This window comes from Bidens hawaiensis, unplaced genomic scaffold (assembly GCF_021521415.1).
Source record: "Bidens hawaiensis isolate Kalapana, Puna unplaced genomic scaffold, B.hawaiensis_p1.1 tig00004539_1, whole genome shotgun sequence".
NCBI lineage: Eukaryota > Viridiplantae > Streptophyta > Magnoliopsida > Asterales > Asteraceae > Bidens > Bidens hawaiensis.
This window is the reverse complement of record NW_027491276.1, coordinates 19,303-32,358: the sequence shown is the minus strand read 5'-3', so window position 1 is coordinate 32,358 and position 13,056 is coordinate 19,303. Positions and strand designations below refer to the sequence as shown.

The 13,056-nt window shown below is 34.7% G+C and overlaps 1 protein-coding gene and 1 pseudogene across 1 annotated transcript; both read left to right on the top strand.

The window, feature by feature from the left end:
• The first annotated feature begins 1,261 nt into the window (after window positions 1-1,261).
• On the top strand, window positions 1,262-1,762 carry LOC143626918 ((R,S)-reticuline 7-O-methyltransferase pseudogene; annotated as a pseudogene).
• Window positions 1,763-1,765: 3 nt separating this feature from the next.
• On the top strand, window positions 1,766-3,111 carry LOC143626917 (desmethylxanthohumol 6'-O-methyltransferase-like). Its single transcript, XM_077096849.1, has 2 exons — window positions 1,766-2,023; window positions 2,812-3,111. The coding sequence occupies exons 1-2, from the start codon at window positions 1,766-1,768 to the stop codon at window positions 3,109-3,111; spliced, it is 558 nt and encodes a 185-aa protein (XP_076952964.1).
• The last annotated feature ends 9,945 nt before the right edge of the window (window positions 3,112-13,056 follow it).

Below are 13,056 nucleotides of genomic sequence, written 5' to 3'. Positions count from 1 at the left end.
CTTATATATATAATTTTCACTTTTCCTGAGAAAAAAAAATGGTACTTTAACGTCGTAACTTTGGGTTTCTTTTGTTATACATTATCTATGGCACATTCTGTATTTACTTAGTATTAACTTAATACTAAGCATCTACGCCACATTTTATAGTTACTTATAGTTAATATTGATGTTTTTTTATTAATTTCTAAATTACTATTCATCGTGTGTTACATCGGTTTTACTTTTGTGGTGGCATAACAATTGTAACGGGTTGTCGCGGTATGGTTTTCGGGGAACGTCTGAAGCCAGCTTTAGCCTGATTAGGACAACATAGACATGCTAGAGTGGAGCAGCGGGGCTTTTAAAATTGGAGAGCGCGGTGGCGTAAACATCAAAAAGAAAGTTGTTCTTAAAAAAGAGAAAATGTTTTCCAAGTTGAGTAGTGAGATTATTTGGATCATTACGTGAACACCGGAAATTTCATTTGAGTGTTGTTGTAGATGTGGTCAAAGGAAATTGGTGATAAGTTTGTTTTTTTAACATAAAACAATATCTATTTTTTGACTTTACGTCACCCGCCGCGTTTCGGCGGGCCTGAATGCTAGTTAACTTATTAATAAGCATGATGATGTGTTTTGTCAGTTGATTAGACAATAATCTGATGAGTGCCAACTTTGTGTGAAACATGCAGAATGACACTCGCACACAGACTGTCATAAGGGTCTCTTTAAATGTTAGTAGTTTGAGGGACATAATAAGAAGCGAATTAAAATAAATAGTAACAAATTTCTTTTAGGTGTCCTGAAAATATAATAAAAGATGATAATATCTGCAAATGATTTTTGTTTATTTTGTGTTGATTTTTAAAATGAGGTGAATGATGACGTTCTTTCTAATTTCTAGTTGTAATAGCGGTTGTTTTAATTTTTTTACGATTGTTGAAGATGAGGCTGATCATGATAATTAGTTTGTTAAATTATGGTTAAGTTTATTGATGAAGGTTACAATAATATATATATATATATAATACAAGCCACCTCTATGGGTTTATATTATACAATAATCACCCCCATATTAAGCTGTAATTAAGAAACTTGTAAACAAACCTCAATTATTGTTAAACAAAGTCAATGAATTATAATATTAGTATGACATGTTTCTTATCCCCAAGGGTATGTTGTTAAATTAAAGTGCCTATTTGATTGAACAAACTTCATGCTTTTAACTACATAGTCATTTCATCAATAGTGACATTCTTGTTTCATACATTCTCCCACAAATGAGTCTAGTAACTCGAAAAGAAGACGATGCACGAATAAGAGGCCAAGCATGGGTTTTCAAACAACTGCAAGCTTGTTTTAGTAGTGCTGCTTTAAGATGTGTTGTGCAACTCGACATTGCTGGCATAGTAAATAGTCATGATGGGCCCATTAGCTTGTCTCAAATCGCGGACGGGATCAACTCTCCATCGGTAGACGTGGATAAACTCTCACGTCTCATGCGGTTCTTGGTCCACAACAAAGTTTTTGATGAGGTGCATCAACCAGGTTGTGATGAGCCACTCTACTCCGTCAACAAGTGTTCTACATTTCTCCTGAAAGATTCAAGGAATACCCTTGCACCAATGGTAATGTTGTCCACAGACCCCCTAATGTTTTCACCTTATTATAACCTGAACCAATCCATTGAAGAGGGAGGTTCAGCAGCTCTCAAAACATTTGAAATGGAGATATGGGATCTTTGTTCTCACAACCCACAAGCGAATAATATCTTCAATTAAGCAATGGAATGTTTAGCAAGGGTTGAAATCGATGGTATCTTGTCGATTTATGATTTTGGTGGTCTAAAAGGAACTTTGGTCGATGTTGGTGGTGGCGTTGGGGCTACGTTAAATGAAATTGTAATGAAATATCCGCATCTTAAAGGTATTAATTTCGACTTGCCTCATGTTATTTCATCTGCGCCGTCACATGAAGGAATTAGCCATGTCGGAGGGGACATGTTTGCATCCATACCCCATGCAGATTCATTCTTTATGAAGGTACTACTCTTTCACTGCTACAAAACTTTGTTTTAACTTGTTTTTGTGTTTATTTGTTGAGACACAATTACCATTTATGCAAATGCTTCAATTTATTGATTGGCAACAAGAATCTCCTACGCCAACCTTAAACTCTTGTGCCTTCCTACGCCAAAAATATTGAGTGAAAATTTAAAAATACCACGGCTATTTTGATAATTTCAGTCAACATGACTATTACGGTAGTTTAAAAAAAAGATAAAAAGGATATTGTTGGTTCAGTTACAATATATAATATGAATCTACATAGGGTTAGAGCATCTTTTATAATATATGTGACAAACTTTAATCTCCCACGCAAATATTGGCCGGCGATGAGAATCTCCGGCCAACCTTAATAATAGATACCGATTCGAGATGGCCAATCTCCTAATAGACCCGTAGAGTGGGTTAGGCTCCAAGAACAAGAAAGAAAAAAAGAAACCAAACTTGAGACAATCTTATTATTTTTCTTAAACTAAAGTCATAAAAATAGCAAAAGATAAATAATAAGGGAACCTAGTTATGATATAATAATAAAACTAAAAAATAGATAAACTTAATTAATATATTAAACTTGAATAATAATTGGATCGATTTCATAAATTATTACAATATGTGTATATATATTACCTCTTTTTATGAAATATTAATCAACTAGTTTTTAAATACCGTGAGCGTAATTACAAAGGATATCTAATAAAGTCATATTTTTTTAACCATGTACAAATAAATCTTATCTAATATATTCTATAATACCATGAATGCAGTCAATACTACATGACTGGAGCGCTGACAAGTGTGTACAGATTCTTAAAAATTGTCGAGAATCCATGCTCAATAGAACCGGGAAAGTTATTATAGCGGAAATTGTGCTAAATCCAGGGGGTGATGATGTCTTCGATGATGCGCGAATTAGTTGTGACATAATAATGCTTGGATTATTTGATGGAGGGAAAGAAAGGACTAAAGCTGAATGGAAGAGGATTTTAGAAGAAGCAGGGTTTCACCGTTACAATTTCATCAAGATTCCTACGTTCGTATCAATTATTGAATGTTATCTAGAGTGATGCCAATGAGTTGACCTCAAGTATTGTCCTAAATTCTGGGACTACGTGGTCGATCTTTTATTTTTCTTGTTGTTTGAATGACCCAGCTGAATTCGATCTATTTGCAAATCATATTTGAGTGCTCAATGTTTGTTGAATATGTATTTTATTTCTACTAATAATTGAATGAATAAAAACTTTGGAATTCATATTTGGGTACGTACTCAATGTTCATTGATCTACTCCTTGTGAAATTTTGTAAGCAATAAAACATTCAATCGTCCGTGATATTATAAATAGGTAAAACTGTATGAAAATGTAATAAATGATATTTTTTCCCTAAACATAAATAATGATAATAACTAATTTTTTAAAAAGTATAGCAATTTACTATTATAGAATACATATAGAATATGCACATTGTAGATCCAAAAAAACTAACTTTTTGATATTTCTTAAGTATGATAAACAATATTACACACACACATCTATATACTAGCAAAAGTGCCCCGCGTTGCTGTGGGTTCACACAAATTAAACCCTTGTATTGGTTGTGTTTTATGTGGTGTGTAATGAGTTATTAATGCGAGCGCACTGCCGCAAGTGCATATGGTTTGTTGGATTTTTTTTTGCGGCGGTGTGCGCTAAAATATTGATGTATGTATATATATTGGATTCATTGTATTTTGTGAAATATTATTAATTAAGTAGGTTTATGGGTTTTGTGATTTTTAACCAACATAAAGGATTGAAGTGTGTTAATTAGTGAATAGTTAGAGTTGAAATTTAATCATGAGATGAAATAAATGCTCAAAATAAAGCCACAAAGTTGTCGGTCAACGAATTGTAAAAATAGAAAGTGGTGGACATAGATGATTTGATTGTGCACATGCATACTAGTGTTTTAAAGTGATTAGTACTTAACTTGCAGAGCCTAAATGTTTTTATTTAGGGCATAACAAACTGACAAGTAGGAATCTGATGAAAATTAAGAAAACCATAAGGCAGATAGACTTAATTAGCGGAAGAGACAAGGGTCTCATTGAAGAGTACCCATTTTTGCTGGTAAAGCAATTCATGTGATAGACACGTCTTAACGGTTTGGTGACGACCGAAACTCATATAGTGTTGTAATTTTGTCGGCCATAGCAAACAGTTTTTCGTTTGTAATTTAATGGATAATAGGGATCCATGAGTGCAAGGATATTGGTGGGATTGCAGGGGTTTTGAACATTAGAATCCACATGTCTCTAAGCAGGGATCATAGGTTGTATGATATGTTGCGAGTTCCATGAATTAGGAGTATGTGCAATGAGTTGTCAATGTTTCCCAAATGGGCGCTAAAGAAAAACACTTCAATATATGTACTACACGTCATAACACAATGTTAAATGACAAGTATGTAACTTTCAAAATGTTCGCGGGATTACGCTCTGAGTTGTTAGACAGCTAAAAAAAGAACTCAAAAAGAAGGGGAAAAAATGTTTAAAAGGAAGTAATAAAAGAAAACTAAGGATGTGGTTTGAAACTGGTAACATAAATTATTTAATAAGAAAAATTATTTAAGTTCAGGGATATATTTCAACTTTATTGAAATTAAGGTGTAGAAACGTAAGTTTGTTAAAAGAAAACGAAAATATAAAACAAATGAAAGTCTAATATACATTTTACTAAATGGTATATAAGTACAAATGTACAACCAAACTGAATTTGGTTTACAACATGTTTCAAATGTTTATGAACACCTAGATAATTAAACTCTAATAATTCTATTTTAACGAAAGAGCGGGAATTTGGTCTTCATTTTAGATGGATTTAAGGTTTTATACCAGTGATGGTTCGCGTTGTTTTTATCCCAACTGAACTTGGATTCTAAATACATGTACACAAATGGGCATGATGAATAATAATACTTAATCAGAAGACATAATTTTATGATTTAAACTAAATACATAAGTTGATTATATGTGAATTCCCAAAACCTGAAGCCGATTCAACTCCTGAAAGTGTTAGAATTCATAGTGCAAGTAAATGAACAAATATGTCTTTTGATTAAATACTATAGTTCATCATGTCGCTTTTTATAAATTATATTGAGAAAAAACTATCAAATAGGATAGGTATTATTTCTTTTCTGCTTTGAAGTACCTTTGTATTCTTTCGCCTAGGATAGGGTGTCAACAATTCATTTTGGCCAGTTTTGATGAAAAAAAAGGACCAAGCCAATAACCAATTTGGCGGTACCGACTGGTTTATAAAAACCATTCAAGAAAGTGGTCACTTAAGTTCAACAAAAACGACATTGATAAGAGCCGATACATTCCACAATAGGTATACCTAATGACTGGTGGGTCATATAGTGAGGAATGTGGGTGAACGAAAAATACGTTTTGTTAGCTTCTTCATATTTACTTTCTTTTGTCATTTTGGTTAGGGTCGAAATGAATTTACAATAACAAACTATTTTAGTTCATACAACCTTTAATCATATATTCATACTATACAAAGATTTATATAACCATGTCTAAGCATTAACTATTATACAATACACAATAAAGATGTTTGTGAGTCAACCCGCCACATCAAGTCGTTTGACCCGTGGTAAAAGCAACACGTTGTTCAACCCCATTTAACAATTACCACCACTAAAAAAAACCGTGTTTAACCTTTAAAGTCAAAGTTTAAATCACTTGCGACATGAGAGTCATATTAACCAAAGCATTATATAAAATACGACATACATTTATATCAACTGATCATTATAAAAGGAATAATACCTCCTCAGCAAACACCCCAACGAGATTTTGTCCATTAGATACCATAGTACCACATAAAAATACCGCCTTTGAAATGTTTTTTTTGGAAACGATCTGATGCATCCATACAATTGATTAAGCTCTTTTAAACAATAAGAGTTGGAGAAGATATCTGCAACACAACCAAGAGGAAAACGTATAACTTTTTTTTTACCATAAACCGTTACACTAACCTACTGCTAGTGCCATGATATGTCAACTAAGCTCGTACCACACTGACCCCAAAAATTTGGATGCAAAATCAATAACAAAATGTAGGCTGGTTTCTAATTTTGCATTTAAGTTTGATGTTAAAATAGTTTAGGAGGTTGTATGTTAGTATAGTCCACCAATTTAACTAAACCTTTTTATTCAACTCATTTTGGATAAAAGGCAACATGAACTGTTTTCCAGGTCAATATTGACACCTCAATGTTGCACTATTTCTGGCAAACGGGTTTCATATTTCGTTAATGTTTTATTTAATATTTTGCTATATGTGACGGATGTTGGGTAGATATGAACAATATACTCTGAATTTTGAATTACCCCTTTAACTTTCACTTTTTGTATCATGCGTAAAATAACGTATTGAATCAGATATATGATATGGTGTTTAAAAATTAAACATTAGGACAAACAAAATAGATAAAAACATACCACTATTATCTATATAAGACACATAGAATAATTTCACAACAACATTCATATTCTTTAAATTCTTTAGAAACCATGGATTAAGATGAGTTCAAACCCAAAATAAGTTCATGATAGTAATAGAGTTAGGTTTAAGGAATCAACTTATGCAATTATAAAGAAACTGAATTGACTATTCATTAAGGTACCTGCATTTAAGAATAGCCAAATTTACGGTCGGTAAGTTAACTTTTGGTTGTAAGAATTTAAGTGCTATAGTTTCCCTCAGACTAGTGGATTTAGTAATCAAGTTGGCGATTTCATTATGTGTGTATTTGATTTTTTATATACAATAAATCAAATTCTCGGAACGGCAAAAAAAAAAATTAAGTATAGAGAATGCTGACGGTAATGTTTGCCTTTTTCCTAAATTAACTATTAAGTTTTATCTCCAACTTGTCTTCCGTTAGCTTATAATTTATTTTGAATCAAATGAAGAGACTTTTACAACCTGTATAATGCTATCGATGATTAAAAACGAAGCGCTACCGTTGTCACACCCCGACTAAAGGCGGCGGAACATGCCGGGGTGCAACGGATTGCCCATAAACACAAGACACTATTAAAGTGACAATATTTAAACAACTCATTAATTTCATTCAATCACCAAAAGTACACATCTTGTTCATATAAATAACACCAATATAAGAATGTAATTGTTCATTCTTCTAATAACCTAAACGGTCTCAAATAAGATAGCATCTTCAGACTCCAATCAACCTAATAATGCATAAAATAATATTTGTCAACATGAATATTGGTGAGCAATTTCATAGTTTTGAGTATATATAATATGAGGCAAAATACACAAACTTATATGAGACTATAAATACAAGCAACAATTGTGGTATATAATTCATAAGTAAATGAGGATCCTTTATAATCGTTAACAACCGACATATGAAACATATAACACACAATAGAGCAAGTATTCTAAGTATCATACACCCTAGAGTTTGTGGTTTGAGAATAGAGTGTAATAAATCATTCTTGTTTTGAATAAGTATGCATGTTACCCCCAAAGTATAAAAAGAAAACGGGGGATGAAATACACTCGCGTGAAATAAGTAACTTGAAGGATAGATTGCAATAAAACAGGAAAGGGTAAGTTCAATGGGAAAGACCTAGATTAAAAAGGGTCTTGAGTTAGTAGATGGTTTTAAAAGCTTTAAAGTAAAATAACTTGATAAGTAAAATAAATAATTAAAGTTTGCGAGTTAAAGTGTAAATACATAAGAATTAAAGTAATGATTTTAGAAAAGTAAGTTACTCGAAATCGGGTCTCGGTATTCTATTCATTAGTTTTACTTAACCTTTGTTAAGGAAATATTTGGGTAAGGTTGCAATATTGCAAGATCCTTTGTTAGATAGATACCAAATCGAGGTTTTACGAGTGTTCGGATTTGTCGGTTTGAGTCTTGATAATTGGTCAAGCTCAAAGTCAAGATTCCAAAGTAATAAATATTATGAGATAACTCAATTAAATCAAAAAGAAACTTAAGCAAATTTGTAGTTCTAGTAAGGAGAACCTCAACGTCTGTTAAGCGAGTGTTTGGTTTTGTCGGTCCAAACTTGTTATGAGATCAAGTTGGATCCGACATGCCAAGTATTTTGAGAAAATAATTAAAATTAGTTTATAATATAGTTTTAGAGAAAAATACGAGATTCGGTGGCCCAAAACACAACTAGTGTGTCTTAAGCGAGTGAACTCGGTTTAGTTCGGTCCTTGACTCGAAATAAGACCGAGGATGGTTACCACATACCCAGTACCATAGAACTTATTAAAATAAACTTAGAATTTATAATATATAAATCTTATATGTTACAAATTATTAAAACAATTTAAATATAAAGCATCTCAACGAGAGTTCGGTCTTGGTTCCGTCTTTGACTCGGAATAAGACCGAGGATGGTTACCACATACCCAATACCATAGAACTTATTAGAACAAACTTAGAAATGATAATACTCAAGTCTTACATACAATATGTTAACAATAAAGTATTTAAACAAAAGTTCGGTTTTGGTTCGGCTCTTTACTCGGGATGAAAACGAGAATGGTGGCCACATACCCAATACCATAGAACTCATTACAATGATTTGGAAACTAAATTAATTAGAACCTAAACAACATTAGTAAGCTTGCATAAATTAAAGTGATTAACAAGGACTAGAATAGTCCTCCATGAAGCCTTGCCTAGCAATACACCTAAATCGACATGGTGTAAGGCCCCGAACTCGGTGCCCTACATTGGACATTGGATTTACTCATAAACGCAGTTCTACAATCAGAGTTAATTAAAACTTTCACGGAAACGTTAACTTAAATCATTCGTTACAAAACATTTAATCTTTTCTTTGAAACCATAACATAAAAACATCATATTTAGAACATCACTTCTTCCATCTTCAGATGCCAGCCGTTCAATCCATTTCATGTGCCCTCCTTATGCTAGCTCATTAAACATATTCACCTGTGTGCATACTAAAAGTCAGCTACGCTGAGTGAGTTCTAGTTAATCAGGCAACATACATTATATTCACATACTTACGTAAATACGTATCGGAAGATACATATAGTTTTGGATAAAAATCAGCTAAGGATAATGTACCCAAATCTGTAAATGTGAGGTCTAGTGCTATGATATTAACAACGAATGTATGAACGAAATTTAGATGAACCCAACGATTTGTTACGAGGAAAAACCCCTTGATCTTGTTTAGATCAAAGGAAAAAAAACCCCGGGTGATGACAACTCGTCAATCACCAATTTATTAATCAAAAAAGGTTACTAGTGTGTAGAGAGAGTTGTTGATTCTGATCTAGTGTGTGTGAGAGTACAAGTGTGTTTCTAATCTATCATATCTCGATGTTTATAAAAAAATACATTTAACAACTAGTCCTAATTATCCGCCACTATTCAACAACTCCTCCAACGTTCATTGACCATGTGCTGGGAGCTTCCAGTAGCGAAATTTAAGGTAGACCAAGTCACAAAGTCATTACTTCTGTTGAACAATAACCTACACATGTGAAGCAATTGTTAATAATACCAACCTCTGAGGATCCTTGATCTTCGACATAATTCTGGAGCTCTTCAGGATGATAACTGATCCAGACATATATTCAAGGATAATATATCCTCAGCAGAGAAAATATTAGTCCTAACAATTGCCCCCAAAATGGCGGGTGTTTATGCTTTACAACTGGCATTTTGAAATTTGAATCTTCTGCGAAAACTGGATGATGGGATGGTTCGCCAGAAATATTTACCATTTAGCCCTTGATATAATCATAACCGCCTATATATGCCGTTCTATATCTCTTTTATAATTACATATTCAGGCGACACGGCAGGTATCCTTTCTTTCCTCTCTTATTTTCTTTGATAATAATGTCTATCACTTCATCTTCTTTACCTCCTTCTAAACCTTCCGAGCAATCTTTCGATGACTCTGAGTTGTCGGAGATGGAGCCACAAAGTCTCATAGCCAACCCTTCTATTGAAATCTGCAAACTCATGGATCCAGAAGTCGATGAGTTTCGTTCTTTTTTTCCGCCAAAAACCCTATTCCAGCCGTACGAATCCCGCATCCGTTGCGACGTATACTCAAAGACTTGGGTATGTTTTCCGGCTTGCCCTTTCTTTATAGGCTACAGTTATCTGTTTCCCCCTTTCACACAAAGCTTTTTCGATTCCACCAGCATATCCTATATACAGGCTATGCCTATGATTTGGAGGGTCCTCAACACTATTGAAAGAATGATTGAAGAGGAGAAAATCGATTTCGGCCTTCAAGAACTGTATCATCTTTACACCCTTACTACCCACGGTCCTGCCCGATTCATTTTGAAATCTAAGCCTCGACAACCCCATCCGATTTTGAAAGTCACCTTAAACGATTTCTTCTGGAGGAATCAGTTTTTCTTCGTGAAATGTGACTCCATACCCGGAGGGGCCGACCTTCCTTCAAAGTGGGTCAGAAAGGGTAGAATCCTGGATCCTTAGTAACGATAGGATCCTTTATGATTAATCTAACTTTGCGTCTTCTTTTTAACTATAGTTGAGAATTTTACTTCTTTGGCTAAGTTACCTGGTATAGAAGAGAAAACAAAGCGGTTCCTTGCACTGGATACCGAAGTTAAAACTTTTCAAGCCCGATTTATCGAAGCTTTTTGTGAGATTTCCTCGGATTCGAATATGTCAAGTAAGTTTATTATAATAATTTCAAAGTAAATAATATTAGATAAAATACTTATCTGTCAAATGAATTTTCGTAGGTGCCAAGAAGTCTCAGAATTCTGCTAGCAAGTTCTCCCTGGAAGACATCGAAAACATGCTCACTCCTCAAGACATCAAGAAAGAAACACTGAAGACAACCACCAGTTCCGAGCCCAAGACTGCAACTAGTAGAGCCAAGTCAGCTGCTTCTAAGAGAAAGAGGTCCTCTGATCCCGAGACCCATTATGACACGGTCTTCACCGTAAGTTTCCCCTATCCTGCTATGTTGAATTTTCCTTTTAACCCTTGCCTCTCGATGGTTAGAGGCTATGAATGCTTTTAAAGAGCATTATGAAAAGATTGTGGGCCAGATTAGTGACAAGTTGTTTGGGTTAGGGAACGCGGTGGTCAACACGGACAAAGCTTTAGCCAAGCTCAAGAGGCAGCTCGAGGATCAGATATCCACAGCAGATGCCCAACGCCAAGAGGAAGTCAAGCAGGCAACGGATGAGGCCAAGATGTGGGCGGCCAGGTCGGTGCTGAAAGCAAGGATTAACATGGCGAATGAGGCCGGTGATCCTGCTTTTGATAAGGCAACTTGGAACGTGCAGAAGTGGAAGACTAACTTGGCGGCTCTTGGTGGCGATGAGGATGTGGAGATGGCTGAGGAGAATGTTGCTGGGACGAGCGGAATCAAGGATGTGGCTGAGACTGGTGAAGAAGCAGGTGCTGCGGATGGTGAAGATGCAGTTTAATTGGGCGATGAAGGATAAAAAAGACAAGGCCCGAGCCCAATTGTTTTTATGTTGATGTTTTTTATGAATAATGGTTATGGTTTGTAATAGACAGTAGTAAGTAGGATTTAAGGATCACAGATCCTCAAGACAATTCCCAGGGGTACTGAAGGTGGATGGATCATCTATTTGTGGGGATGAAACCTTCAGTGTCTCTGACTTTTATTTTTCTGCACCTTAAGAACAATTAGTAACACCTGCTTAACCCGGGTGGATGGTCCATCTTTTGTATGGTGAAATCCGGGTTAAGGATCTTTGATAAGTCCAAGTGACTTATATTAATAGTAATCTAAAACTTTTGACTACTTGTTTGTTATTTATTATTTTGAAAGCTTATTTGATATAATCTTAGTCTTATTGAGAATTATAAGGAATAATTCTGAGCAAAAATTTTAGGATAGAATATCCTTAAGAAAAAGCGATTATAGAAATTTTTTTGATATAATATCCTTAGAAAAATAATTAAAAATTTTAGGATAGAATATCCTAATAGAAATAATTCAAAGATGTTAAATCTTTAAACAAAAAGATTTATAAGGATCCTAGCTAAACCAATATAAATTTAAAAGTAGAAATCATACAATAAGGTCTAAATAGATCTAAGTTAACGTAAGTATTGAACCTTCGGTGATCCTGGTAGAGGCATTTTAAGGATTTTGAATCCATAAGTTTTGATCTACATAATGACCGTAGAAAATCTGTTGCAGACAACTTATAATGTTAACTGGGATTAAACCCATTAAGCTAGGGACAAGCCCAGAGGTAAACTGGGGACAAGTTCGTGCAATTGGGGACTAGCCCGTGAAATGGGGACAAGCCCGTGAACTGGGACAAGCCCAAATACTGGGGTAAAACTGGGGACAAGCCCATATACTGGGGGCAAGCCCAAACTGGGGACTGGCCCAAGAATACGGATCTCAACTGGGGACTCGGCCAAACCGGGATTTAGCCCAAACGTGAGTGACGTGAAAACGCCAAAACCTTAGCTATCATGAAAATGTTAGAAACCTTTGTCTTGAGATAACGTGAAAACGTTATAAACCGGAGGTATGGTACGTCTACCATAAATCGTAGGATCCTCCATATAGCCAAAGACAACGAAATTGTCAGCCACTAAGCGTGTACTGGTACCGCTGCCCGCACTATACGTTGGATAGCGTACACTTTAAGCGAGAGTGTAGAAACTCTAATTTATAAGAAAGGTGAAAACCTTTAAACCTTAGGGGATATGACCATCGGGGGTCATACCCAATCGTGGGCTAGGCCAAAGGAAATAGTATAGTACCTTAAAAGTAAAGGAGAGGTGGCCAACCTCTTGATCATTGAATATCTCATTAATATCCTTCATTGTCACTTAAAACTTGGAAAATACCAATGTGTTATCCTTAAATAAGCGAAAATTAAAAATGAGCAAATGATTAGATAGATGTTACCGATTTTAGAATCCCTGATCGTTTA

Excerpts from the sequence above, each read along its gene's own strand:
- LOC143626917 (XM_077096849.1), top strand. The coding sequence starts at position 1,766 with ATGGAATGTTTAGCAAGGGTTGAAATCGATGGTATCTTGTCGATTTAT. Across the intron at positions 2,024-2,811 it reads CAGATTCATTCTTTATGAAG|TCAATACTACATGACTGGAG; the intron begins GTACTACTCTTT and ends CCATGAATGCAG.